This window comes from Crassostrea angulata, chromosome 10 (assembly GCF_025612915.1).
Source record: "Crassostrea angulata isolate pt1a10 chromosome 10, ASM2561291v2, whole genome shotgun sequence".
In the NCBI taxonomy this organism is placed as follows: Eukaryota; Metazoa; Mollusca; class Bivalvia; order Ostreida; family Ostreidae; genus Magallana; species Magallana angulata.
Window position 1 is genome coordinate 43,305,638 of NC_069120.1, and position 12,561 is coordinate 43,318,198.

Genomic DNA, 12,561 nt, shown 5'->3' on the forward strand with positions numbered 1-12,561 from the left:
GATTGGTCGAAACCTTCAGCGACCAAAAAAAATCACGGACTGTACGAAATCAGACTCAACTTCCCATGGGAGTTGATTTGGCTGTTTAAATTCTTTAGTTTTAGCTAACATACATGTACTGATGTACATTAACAGTAATTTGGTTAATTTAACTTACTGTTTACAATCAATTAATTCAAAATTTTTTAGAAGAGAGTCAACTACGAAAGCCTATAATATAGTATAGTATAATTTATGTTTCTGATAATGAAAAAGAAGCATTGTACGTAACGCAAATAAAGGCATTATAACGCGACTAAAGGCGCTATAACGCATTTCTAAAAGGCATTATAACGCAATTCCATTAGGCAATATAACACCATTCCAAAAGGTATTATAACGCCTTACAGAAGGCGTTATAACGCTTTTCCAAAAGGCACTACAATGCAAATAAAGTTTTGGAAAAGCGTTATAACGCCTTTTGTTTTGCCTCGGACTAGAATGTCGCGACGTCATTGGATGAAACGCGTCACGTGGCTGCCTTACAAATTTCTTTAAAAGGCAAGCGTCAAAATTTATACGGCAACATGGCGGACGTAACGTTATTTGAACTGATTTTCTACACAAACGTTTGTTTACATATCAAACCTTACGTCCTCGACAAAACAAAACACTTATTAGGTTTGTTACTGACTGTTTAAAAAATTTGTGGGGTCGGTAAAGTCCATAGAAGGCTCGGCTCCGCCTCGCCTTCTATGGACTTTACCGACCCCACAATTTCTTTAAACAGTCAGTAACAAACCTAATAAGTAATATTGTCGCGTTAATACGCCTTTTGGAAAGGCGTTATTACGTTTTTTGAAAAAGTGTTATAATTTTTTTTGGAAAGGCGTAACAATTCTTTAGGAAATGCGTTAATACGTCTTTTTAAAAGGCGTTACAACACCTTTATTTGCGTTATTACACCTTTTGAGAAGGCGTAATTATGACTTTTGTTTAAAAATAGCTTTGAACCAAAATTGGCCAGTCCATTGATCGATAGGTCTCGATGAGTTTTATAATTTCCAAACGTACTGAAATGTACATGAAATTCATTCTGCGGGGTTCTCAGTGATTTAATGTACGAGAGAAAAACAGGAGACAAACAGTATTGAAAATGTTTATTTAATTGCTTCAAAAATCTGTCTCTGAGACTGCTTTGAAAAAGTCAAACACAACGTAATTCAATGTCTAGGGTGCTTCTCTTTATTTCCCTCGGTCTATCCGACACTGTACTTTTCCATGAGTCTTCTGTGTAAACAATGTACATATAATGTACAAAGTGTATCAAAATACAATTGAATTTGAAAGGGGGCAAAGGATTTTTTTCTTCACAATAGTTTGTAATGTTAGTCTTTGGAAGCACCGTAAACTTGTGAGTCGTCCTCGCCCCCAGATTTGGTCGCTCTAGTGAACGCTGACACACCCCTACTCGTTCCGGCGTTGTTCCGCAGTGACCCAGCAGGAATGTTTGAATTCCCTACATCTGTGTATACAAAATATAAAAATCATAACAGATATTATAAAGGCTACTTGTAGTATACTGTATAAATCAATATTTTCCTTGGTATCGTAGGAACTTTCCTATAGTTTCGATATACCCTAAAACTTCTTGGTATACATGCATTGAGATCTTGTTTGGAATTTTTGAGGTGTTCTTGGTAATTTTTAATCTGTGCTACTACGGTAAAGTTTAATCAACGGTATCAAGACTTCAACACCTATTTAATTCAAAGTTAATTCTCTATTAGCTGACAGACTTTATTATCGGAAAGGCGGGGCTTTGCAACGTCAGATTCCATCTTCCTAAAATGATATTTACGAAGGATTGTGAGAAATAAAAAAAAAATAATAATAAAAAACAACAATGCAAGCGAATATTTCCCATCGGTATCTGAAACCGTCTCTATATATAGTAAATTCTAAGTTATCAACGCATCTATCTAGTTGTACTTCAATATTTACACGCCGATAACCGCTTTTAGATCACAGAACACGAAGTACACTTCGAATATCGACTTGCACTTTAAGCGCTGGAAAAGGAAATATTATACTTTTTTACCGATAAATGATATCTATTTTAATAAATTGAATAACCAATTAACGAAATTAAAAATAATCATCATGAACAGATACAGTTTGGTTTGGAGTATCAAAAGTGCTCTGTGGGTTCTACTGATTGTCTAGATAATAAACATAAAATGTGCCACATTGAACAATAAAAAGAACATAGTCATTTAAAACGTTTACTGTTAAATGAAATGTTCTAGACCGAATTTACGTCTAGTAACTTTATTTCTGTCTTTAAATGATAAAAAAAAACTTAAATCAACGATCTTTTATGACTTTGAGATTGTATAAAGGGAGGAAAACACTCATTTCGATACATTTTTTAAAGATGAAATATGTCAAAAATAGGATATAATAGTGTAGATGTGAAAACAATTGCCCTCAAACTTCTGTTCTTTCATTGAACAACTTGATTTTATCTCCTACAGTGTATTTTAATTACGATTTTATAAATGTATAATTTATGTAGAAGCCTTGTTATATGTATATTGCAACTGCACAGATGAACATAGCTAAAAGATACCCATTTCAGATTTTATATTCGATGATATAGGTAATTACGTGTGCATTTTTGAACAAACAATTGCAAAAGAAACATATTTTCTTGATTAACGTTGGTTGGGTAGAATACCTGAATGTATTCTATTTTTCTTGCTCCAAAGTCGGCACTTGAAGGCGTCCAAAAACCCGCGCCGGAAATTCTCGTTGAAGCCTGCGTACATGATCGGGTTGATGGCGCTGTTGGTGTAGGCAATATACAGCGCCATGTACTTCAACGCTACCACATAATCGTCTCTCTATTTAAAAAAACCCAGGTATATTACCAAATAATGGAGTTAAGAAACAATTGATTACTGATTAAATAAACAACGAAGAATTCCTGTACCAATTGATAAAGTATTATAGATCAACTCGTTACAGAAGCAAAATGGAAAAAGCGTATCCATGACTTTTTCTCAGCGCATTCCCCATTGCATCTTGACTTATTTTATCATGACCATCACGCAATGTCTAAATTTATCGAATAAACGGTAATTAGTGATATATAATGGTTTGATTCTCAAGACGACTAATCTGTGTGTTAGAATTTGTCTGAGAGAGAGAGAGAGAGGTCCAACCTTTTGATTTCCCTTTGGTGGGAAGTATGCATCATTGAGGAGTAGGCCCCACTGTGGAGTCCAACAGATCACAAAGAACACCAGAACCATTATCAACATGCGGATGATCTGAAAAAAAAGGTCCCAAATTCATAGAGAAGAAATGGATAAGTCCAGTCAATATAAACATTCTATAGAACCAATTCAACGAATGCAAGAAGTAGAAAACCGATCAAAACATTTTGATTTTTGATGAATAATATATTTTTGCATCATTTGACGAAGACAGCGATGCAGAACCTATAGGTATTAGAGAGTGTGTACCTTTTTTCTGGCCCTGTCTATGGAGGAGGTTCCTTTACCCCCGGGCCCCTTACGTGTCATGAGGGTCCACGTTATAATACTGTAGGTGACTCCCATAACTAGAATTGGCATGGCGTACATGATGACGAAGGTCAGAGTGAAATATAGCCTCATTCCAGGCTGGTCTGTCTCGCATTTCCTTTCAAAAAGAAGAGAAAGCTTTATGCAATGATTGTGTTGTTTATAATACTAGTAGTTGTTGTCGTTACATTGACGTCGCAGTTGTTATATTGATCTTGTTGTTGAAGGTCCCGTCGAGGAGATGCCTATTTGTTGTCAGGCATCACATTGAGACTTTTTTCGTAATTTAAGGGAAAAAAATACCAGGCAGAAAAAAGAGAATTAGCTCCAACTCATGACTCTATAACAAAAGGATTAAGAATTCTACTGAATGTATATAATTCTTTGCCAAACTTTCTTTCGTATTCATTTAATCGCACAGATAGAAAGAAAAAATATAAACACGCATCAATTCACATGTAAGTGATTTGGAAGATTTTAAATATATCATTATTCTCAAGTTTTGAAGTTCATCAGTAAGTCCTCTGTATATTCTTTTCTGACTTATGAAAGGATTAGGCACGTTCCTCCTTTGTTTATTGATAACGATTTTACAATGAATCACACTGAACGAATTCAGGATCCACGTACAGCGAGGGATTCCGAATGACGGTCGAGATAACCCTGGAGGGTGAAGACGCCAAAGTAATGATCGAAAAAACTTCTTAATTTATTGTTACATCGATTTCATGAAATGTTAGATAAATAGCCCATGGAAAAAAGCATTAATCAACATTTACATGTCCAATTTTGCGCGGAGTACTGAATGGCACTGATATTTCAACCAATATTTATTAAACCCCAAAAACCTGAAAATGGTACGATGCAATCTGCATATTTTTTAAAATAATGACGCAGACATGTTTGAGAAATGATGATTAGGCCTAGTTAACGCGATGAATACGCTTAATATCATCAAAAAGGGAATTGAAAACGCATTGAAATTATATCATTTTTTCTTTCCGGCAGAGAACAGTCTTTTTCTCTCACTTTCTATAAAGATTAAGATACACTGCATGTTGTTTTAAACCTGTTATCTTGGTTCGCCTGTCCATGCAACTGTCACCCTCTCTCATTTTCTTGAAAGCTGTACTATTACATGCATGGATCCGGAAAATTTTTCCAGTGGGGGGGGGGGGGGGGGGGGGGGGATTGCAACGGTTATTTGAGTATACCCGGGGGGGGGGGGGTGTCTGAGGCATATTTTTGGTAATTTTATGATGTAATTAAAAATATATGAATTTTTCAGGGGGGGGGGGCGTGTCAGCGCATGTTATTACGTACATCTCAATCAACGTGCAACATATTGTTTCCATGTAACGTGGAAAGAGTCGACAACGAAATCCACGAAAATTGGAAATCATAGAAAAGTGATGAAACCACGTTAAATGATGACACTAGAATATTTAACTCTTCTTGCATCTGAAAAATCTTGTTGTGGTCGGTGCGCCATTTTGGGAACAAATCCAATACAAACGAACTTTTTTTCTTCTCCATCACCCTTTTAAAAAATTGTTCTACCATAATATCTTACAACTTTTGTAACAACCCAAAACCAGTCATCTTTTTATTCTTACAGATTCACGGTGAGGCTCATATATGTGGCACGCCAATTCACAAAAATTAGCTAATCATAGTTCACAAGTCGATAAATTAGGTTTAACGGTTGTTAACTATAGTTTACGGACAGAAAACTATATTAAAATCTATATTTCACATCTGTAAACCATAGTTAACGCGATCATCTATGTTTCAGAAGCGTAAAACTATAATTAATACAGAAAAACAACCATTTGCGATTACAAAACAGGATTTATCTGATAATATAGCTTCACGATTGTGAAACTATGATTAACAACTCTTACCTATAGTTCAGGAATGTAAATTATAGTTTACATATGTAAATCTATATTTATCAGCAAAATCTATTTTTAACGTTATTTGCAGACAGATAAACTTAAATTATCTTTCGTTAACTTTAATTTACAACCGTTAAAAATAGTTTTACAGATGAAAACTATAGTTAACGAATCGTTAACTACAGTCTGCGGTTCGTAAACCATATTTACCAGTCGATAAACCTAATTTATCAAATGTGAAACTATGTATAGCTCATTTTTGTGAATTTGGCGTGACTTACATAAAGGTATTTCCTACCACAATTCTATCTATATTTAAGATACTAGTAGTTACTAATAGTTCAAAAATTGAACACAGGTTATTGGACAGACATTTACATATATGTGCAAAATTAATTAAAGGTTTTTATCTAAGAGTCTAGAGTCTAATTTTTCGCTCGGTATTTTTAATTTCTCAATATTTTTTAGGGATTACCCGACTAATTTTTGACGAGTGGTTGGTCACGTCTTTTGAGTTGACAACTAGTAGGTGGCTTGATTTTTATTTCATCCGATATTGGACAAATTTTCAGAAAATTTCTAGAGTTTTTCCTTTATAAGTATTGATAAAGATATACCAAAAAAGTCACTCTTGATCAATAATCAGTGCTTATTCTATCTGCGTTACTGCTCGACTATTCTAGACATTTATTAATCTAACAAACCGTTCTTAAATTTCGGAGGATTTCATGTGGGGGGGGGGGGTTTCTCTCAAAAAACAGATTTTTAAAAATATACTTCTTTGAAAAAATAATCGGAATGGCAGTTTTAAAGTAAATTTCTGTCTCTTAATGTTAACAACCAATTCATTTTGGTCCATGATGGCAGTTTTTCACAACACTGAGTATTCCCCTTTTAACCCTTTTCAAAAGCATAAAATATGCCAAAATTTCATGTGTAACCATATTTGAATTCATTCCATAGTCTTATAAAAGTTGGTATAAAGTTTCCAGTTAGAATTCTACATTGCTTAATATGGCAACAATAAATGTGTCTCCGGTCTAAGTAAAGTAATTAAGTTAGTTGGAAATAAATCTTTAGCTTACCCATCTTCATCGAGGCCAATATAATATGACGGCCAGTTCTCCTTACACAGTACTTGCAACATGTCTGAATATTGTCGCTCACTCTGTTCTTTAACAAATAAATAGGGGGAGGCCGTCCCCATGGATATAATCCAGGAGCAGACGATCACCACCATAGTGATATTGTGGGACAACTTCCGCTTCAGTGGAAACACAATCGCTTGAAATCTCTCCAAGGAAATGACGGTCAAGGTCAAAACACTTGAGGTCAAGGCCGCAACTAGAGAATAGAGAAGGAAACAGATGAAGACAACATATTTATCAAATTTATTTATTAGATGGAATATAGGTGGTTTACAGCTATTTCAAATGTGCCTCATACAAATTTTACATTACAAGAGCAAATTTCGCGCGAAATCAATGTGATTTTCGCGGAATTATAAATTTAACGTGAAAATTATACAAAGAACAATTGTTTGAATTATTCGTTTCGTCAGCATGCCAGATAAATAACAAGACTGATTTGATTTAAACAGGCTCCTTTGATGTTCAGATAATCCTTGGTATTTCTTTTATAGCGAGGAATGACAGAATGGTGAATCATCTCTTATAAAACAGATGTGTTTGGGTGTGAATTTTAGAGGCAATTTTAACATTTAAGGAGCGTCTTTTTAAAGCCCTTGAGAAATTTGGGGGGAGGGGTCTCTTGTTTTTGGTTACAAAAATAGTTGACAAAGACATATCATGGTTCAATTGCCAATAGAAGGATTGTGAATTTCCAACTTCCATAGAAAAAGACATGGAACAATGTGAAAAATACACATTTCTCTTCACCATTAGTTCAGCTATTTCTTAATACATGTATCTTATTTTTATTCATAAGGAGTTTTAATTAATGTATGCAATCAACAGATGTTGCAAAAAAAAAAATAAGTTTTCAATATAAACTATCTTTAAATTAAACTTCAAATTATAGTCTAAACATACAATGTGAGACGAAAATGCAATAAACGAGTATTTGTTGTATGTGTACATAAAATATTTGAATCATCTTTGTAAAAAAAATTATCATTAAATATTAATCATAACTGTCCAAAGTGTGCAAACATATTACGAAACAAAACCCCTAAAATATGATAGAGATTGCTTCTCCCGAAAACCACGTGTCATATTACAACTGTAACATCAGTTTTCTGCATATTGGTAAAACTATTCTGTAATTTGGAAGAAAAAAATGAAACAAATAAAGAAACAAAGAAAACAATGTTTATCATATCTCAGTTATAGTGACACCATATCCAGAATGTTGTAAAGCTTAATTTACAATTGATATTTAATTGAAAAAGAACTTATGACATAAACTTCCCAGGAATGAAAAAAATAATAAACTGAAACGAACTGAAATAAAACAATTTATACTTAAAATCTTGAAACTTATCATAGAAAATATGCTTGGCAGTGTGTTTTATAGGATGTTAAAATAAACCGATGAAAACTCTAATAATTTTTCTTAATTGGAAAATTTGCAGTGGATCATAATTATGTTTGTGCTTTTCTTCTTCATTTGTGCACAGGACATAAGGGACCTATTGCAATTTTCTGGGAAAAACAAAATACTTCATACCTTATAGAAAACAATTCTAAGTTTTTATGTAAGCATGACATGTTTTTTTTCTTCTGAATATTTCTTCTTAAAGATTGATAGGTCGATTATGTTCGGTGGTTAATCGTTTAAAAAGTTTTCTTCAATAGGGTCAATTTTAATCCATGGATATTGTCCAGAATATCATATTTTTCGTTGTCTATAATCTAATTTATTTGCGCAATTACAATAGTCTCCAGTGTCTAAATATTTTGGGAGGGGGGGGGGGTCATTCGCGGGGAAAGAGTACAATGAAACACATGAATTCTGGCCCTCCACGAACTATAATACCACAGCTGCTGAGTTTGAAGAAATATCAGTGGTCCCACCACCGACAGCCAAAGAAAGTGAGCGCACAAGATTGTAAGTTTGCAGGTATCCTCGACACGAATCAATTGGGATTTAAATGTCTATAACCTCGAAAGGCTATGTACAGGTTTCAACAAAAATATATTATGTTGAGAGTCGAAGTACATGGCTATTCCGGTTATTAAAAAACTCACAAAGCTTTCAAAAAATGGCAATGAGAGGTAAACCGATAGCTAGTTGGAAATGTTAATGAAAACATTATTTAATGAAGTTATATTGTGTTATCCTAAAAAACTAGTAATAAGAAAAGAATTTTTTTTATAGTGTTCATACAGCAGATCTAGAAATCAATAAAAACAAATTAAAATATACCGGTATATTATAATTCAACATCATGTTATAATAACATACATTTAAAACAAAAAAGTTTAATTTTTTTTAAAAAGACCACCAGTTGGATTTGAACCCAAAACACTGAATGTATGTATTCACTAAATCCAGGACGAAACCACTGAGCCACGGAGACTTGTCAATATATGCTCTATAAAGTACTGTTTGAAACACCACTGTCATATCAATGGACTTTGTTTTTTATCCTTCAAAAAATAATTTGAAAAGTACATAATTAGTCATCTCTGGGTCATCTCTCCATCTTTTTTTAAAATGCGACATTTTTAATGTTGAAATATGTTACCTTTACACGTTTCAAATTTGTGGAAAGAAGACCCAGAGACAACAAAATCATTTAAAAACAGTTGTAAATAAGTAGGATTTTGCATGAATTGCATCGTGTTGCTATATCTAGACCCATATTTTAATAAAACCTTTTGCATTTCAAATATTTTTCCACTCATTCCACATCCAACAGAAACCAAATAACGGTTATAATTCGAAAAATATTCAAAATTAATTGATGAAATTTTCACTCTCCTTGTGCGCCCAGATTCCTGCCGAATCTACATCTTAAGCGCCCACATTCTTTGTTTAAAGAAAATCAAAATTTTTAAAAGTAATTTTAAGTAAAAACCTTGTAGATTTCAAGTAAAATGTTCACTATATGGGGCCATATGCATCCCTTATCGTTGATCATCTAATATATCATGACTATGCACTGCCCTAGTGTATAAGTAAGCCTGCTGTAAGATCCCTCTGTTATTAAATGTAATTCTATATATGGTCTATATATGGTGACGACGAACCATTAATATGTCTATTTCTAAATATATTTTGTTTATATAGAAATACTTAATTTTGAAAAACCGATTTTCAGAAGTAAATAAATTGTCTTAAAGTAAAAGAAAAATACAATTATTGTTTGACCCAACACAAAATATAGTTTCACAACCCTTTGAACATGCCAGCGCTGAATATATGTACTGCAGCACGATATCTTGCAATTGAGCAAGCTGCCGCTCGATTAAACCCGATTTCTTCATTAATTTACAAATACACATTATTTGTAAATACATCAAATAAGATGGACCCTTTATACATGTAGATTTCTGATTTCACTCATCAAATAATATATAACATTCAATTTCAATTCTTTTCTTACTGTGTAACTCCAATTGTAACTAATTTTAAATGGTAATCGCAATCATGTGACATTCAATTCGATGTCCAAACCAACCCTGTTTGTTACCACGTGTAATTCCAATACAATTTCAACGGCCTTTAAGCTATTAGGACTAAAAATATAAAAAAAGAATGCGTGAAACCTCGGTTAAGTTTAAATTTCGTATATACACATGTATGTTATTATTCACTCTTTTATAATAAATTCGCGCCACAACGTCCCTTTATGTTGACAGATGAAGAGAACATTTGTTGTCACCCAAAAAATGGTTTACATTGTATGGTATCTAACTTTTACCTTGAGCAAAAGAACTGAATTTACACATAAATGCGCCAAATATCCACTGGTTACCAGCTGTCACTTGTGAGACCAAATGAATCCAGGAACAAAAGCAAGCGACCAATATATCCGAAACACTCAAGTTCAGTATAAGTAAGTTTGTGGTGGTTCTCATCTTCTTGTTGAAAGCCAGAATCAAGATCACCAGACTGTTTCCGACAAGGTTAATGACAATAGACGGAATGTAGAAGGCGATTTTCAGTCCTATTTCCCACGCTGGGATCTCGGGTGGATCCGGTGCTTTGAAAAAACTCATGATTTTCAGGAGTTGTGGACTCATTTCCGGGACCCTATCCCCGGGGGGACAATTGTTCAACGGGCTTAACAGATTCCCAAACAGATTCATCTTTTCCCTCTGAACAGTTCGGTTTCTTTGGGACAATAAGTTTTTCTAACTTCGTAAATTCCTGAGCTTTTGCTCTTCATGCCATCGTAAACGATTCGAACTATACCAAGTTATGTTGTTTGGTCGAAGGTTGACAATAAACTCCCATTTGTATCTCATAGAGGCGTAGGAATATTTACATTTCATCAATATTTATGAACAGATTGTTAATTTGCAGAATTAAGCTGATTTATCAGCTCTAGGCATTTTGCACATAATCAGGATCGCAAGTCAACATCACTCTCTGGTTAATACGGTATCGATTTCAACGGGAAAAGGATGACATGGAAAGTGACATATGCCGCTGTTGTGTGAACGTTCCCGTTAAAAAAAAAAAGAAGAAGACTTATTGTCCGCAGTGGAGGTGATACATTCAGTCTAAAGACCGAAACCGCACAGAACAGACCTCGGAACTGGCATGTGCTTGTATCATTGCATCGTTGCAAGTCACGTGTTTGGTGTCCATTCCATTTCCACACACTTCACGCAGCCGCCTGTTTGTGGAAATAGAATGGACATAAAACCAGTGAATTGTGACGATAGTTATCATTACGTCATCTGTTCATGTTTCTATGGCGGGTTTAAAATTTTATTTTAGTCTCTTCTAAGGTTTGCATTTTCATAAACATGTTCCTCTTAATAAAGCGATGTTGTATTTTTGATTTCTGACATAGATCCCAAGTAGTAGAACATAAGATCTAGTATGTTTCCTCTTGCAGACCCCAGAACTGTAAACATTAACATCATGCCTTATAATTTTAAGGTCAGACGCGACCTATCTTCCCTATCTCCACAGTGTGAAATTTCCACTTCGTTATTTCATAATTATATTTTTTATAAAATATGAATTTTCTATTTATATATAAAGTGTTCAATTGAAAATGTATAGTATGGCTTTACTTATAAGCATTTAAATGCATTTTGTGTACTATTTTAAGGAAAATTCGAAATATTCTAGCTCCGAAAAGAGCCTGGTAATGTACTCTAAGTTTGGGAACTAACTGGTTTAAATGTTAATAGATAAGGAATAAAATATCAAGGAAAATTATATATAAACGAGATTTAATTTCCTATCTATTGGAAAAGAAAATCAAAGTACTGAAGTACTGACGGGAGTTGATTTTATCGATAATCATTTATTTTAAAAACAATTTATCTTGCATGGCAATTAGTTTCTAGTTTGTATTTGAATTACGCATGCACTTTTTTACAATATGAATTTTTAGACTTTTGCGACAAGAATTTCGAGAGACCCCATATAAATAATGATGTGTAATATTTAAAGATGGATTTCAACTACTAGTATGTATTAGTTATCGAAACAATTCTAAAAATTGTATGGATCCAAGCACTATCGAACTCTAGTCTCGTTTAACCAGAGGCTCAGCTGTCTCCGTTATATCCGACAAGCTTGTCGCAGATTTACGGAGACAGTCGAGCGTCTGGTTGAACAAGACTATATTAACTCTGGCGTAGGAATACATGAAACTACAAAAATATCTAAATTGTTCATAGTATATCAAATTTGACTATTTTCAAAGTGTTTCTAGATAAGTTTCCTTGAAAAACAATGCCTCAGCATACATAACATCGAATATTTTTTTTTATTATTTTCAAGAACTTAGTCTTGTCAGCGGTGATGATTTGTGCTTAGGTCCAAACAATGTTTCACTTTCGGTTTGCCAGAGTAACTGCATAGGAGAGTTGATTAAAATCAACTCCCAAAAAAAACTCCAAATATCTTAGATTCAAAATTTGAACAAATACAGAGCTCTTTAT

The 12,561-nt window shown here is 33.7% G+C and overlaps 1 protein-coding gene across 1 annotated transcript; it reads right to left on the minus strand.

Moving 5' to 3' along the window:
- Window positions 1-1,147: 1,147 nt before the first annotated feature.
- LOC128165000 (QRFP-like peptide receptor) lies at window positions 1,148-10,810 on the minus strand. Its single transcript, XM_052829180.1, has 6 exons — window positions 10,356-10,810; window positions 6,553-6,811; window positions 3,510-3,687; window positions 3,207-3,314; window positions 2,720-2,885; window positions 1,148-1,504 (listed from the first exon to the last, which is right to left on the minus strand). Exons 1-6 carry the CDS (start codon window positions 10,741-10,743, stop codon window positions 1,368-1,370), a joined length of 1,236 nt encoding a protein of 411 aa, XP_052685140.1. The 5' UTR covers window positions 10,744-10,810; the 3' UTR covers window positions 1,148-1,367.
- Window positions 10,811-12,561: the final 1,751 nt, after the last annotated feature.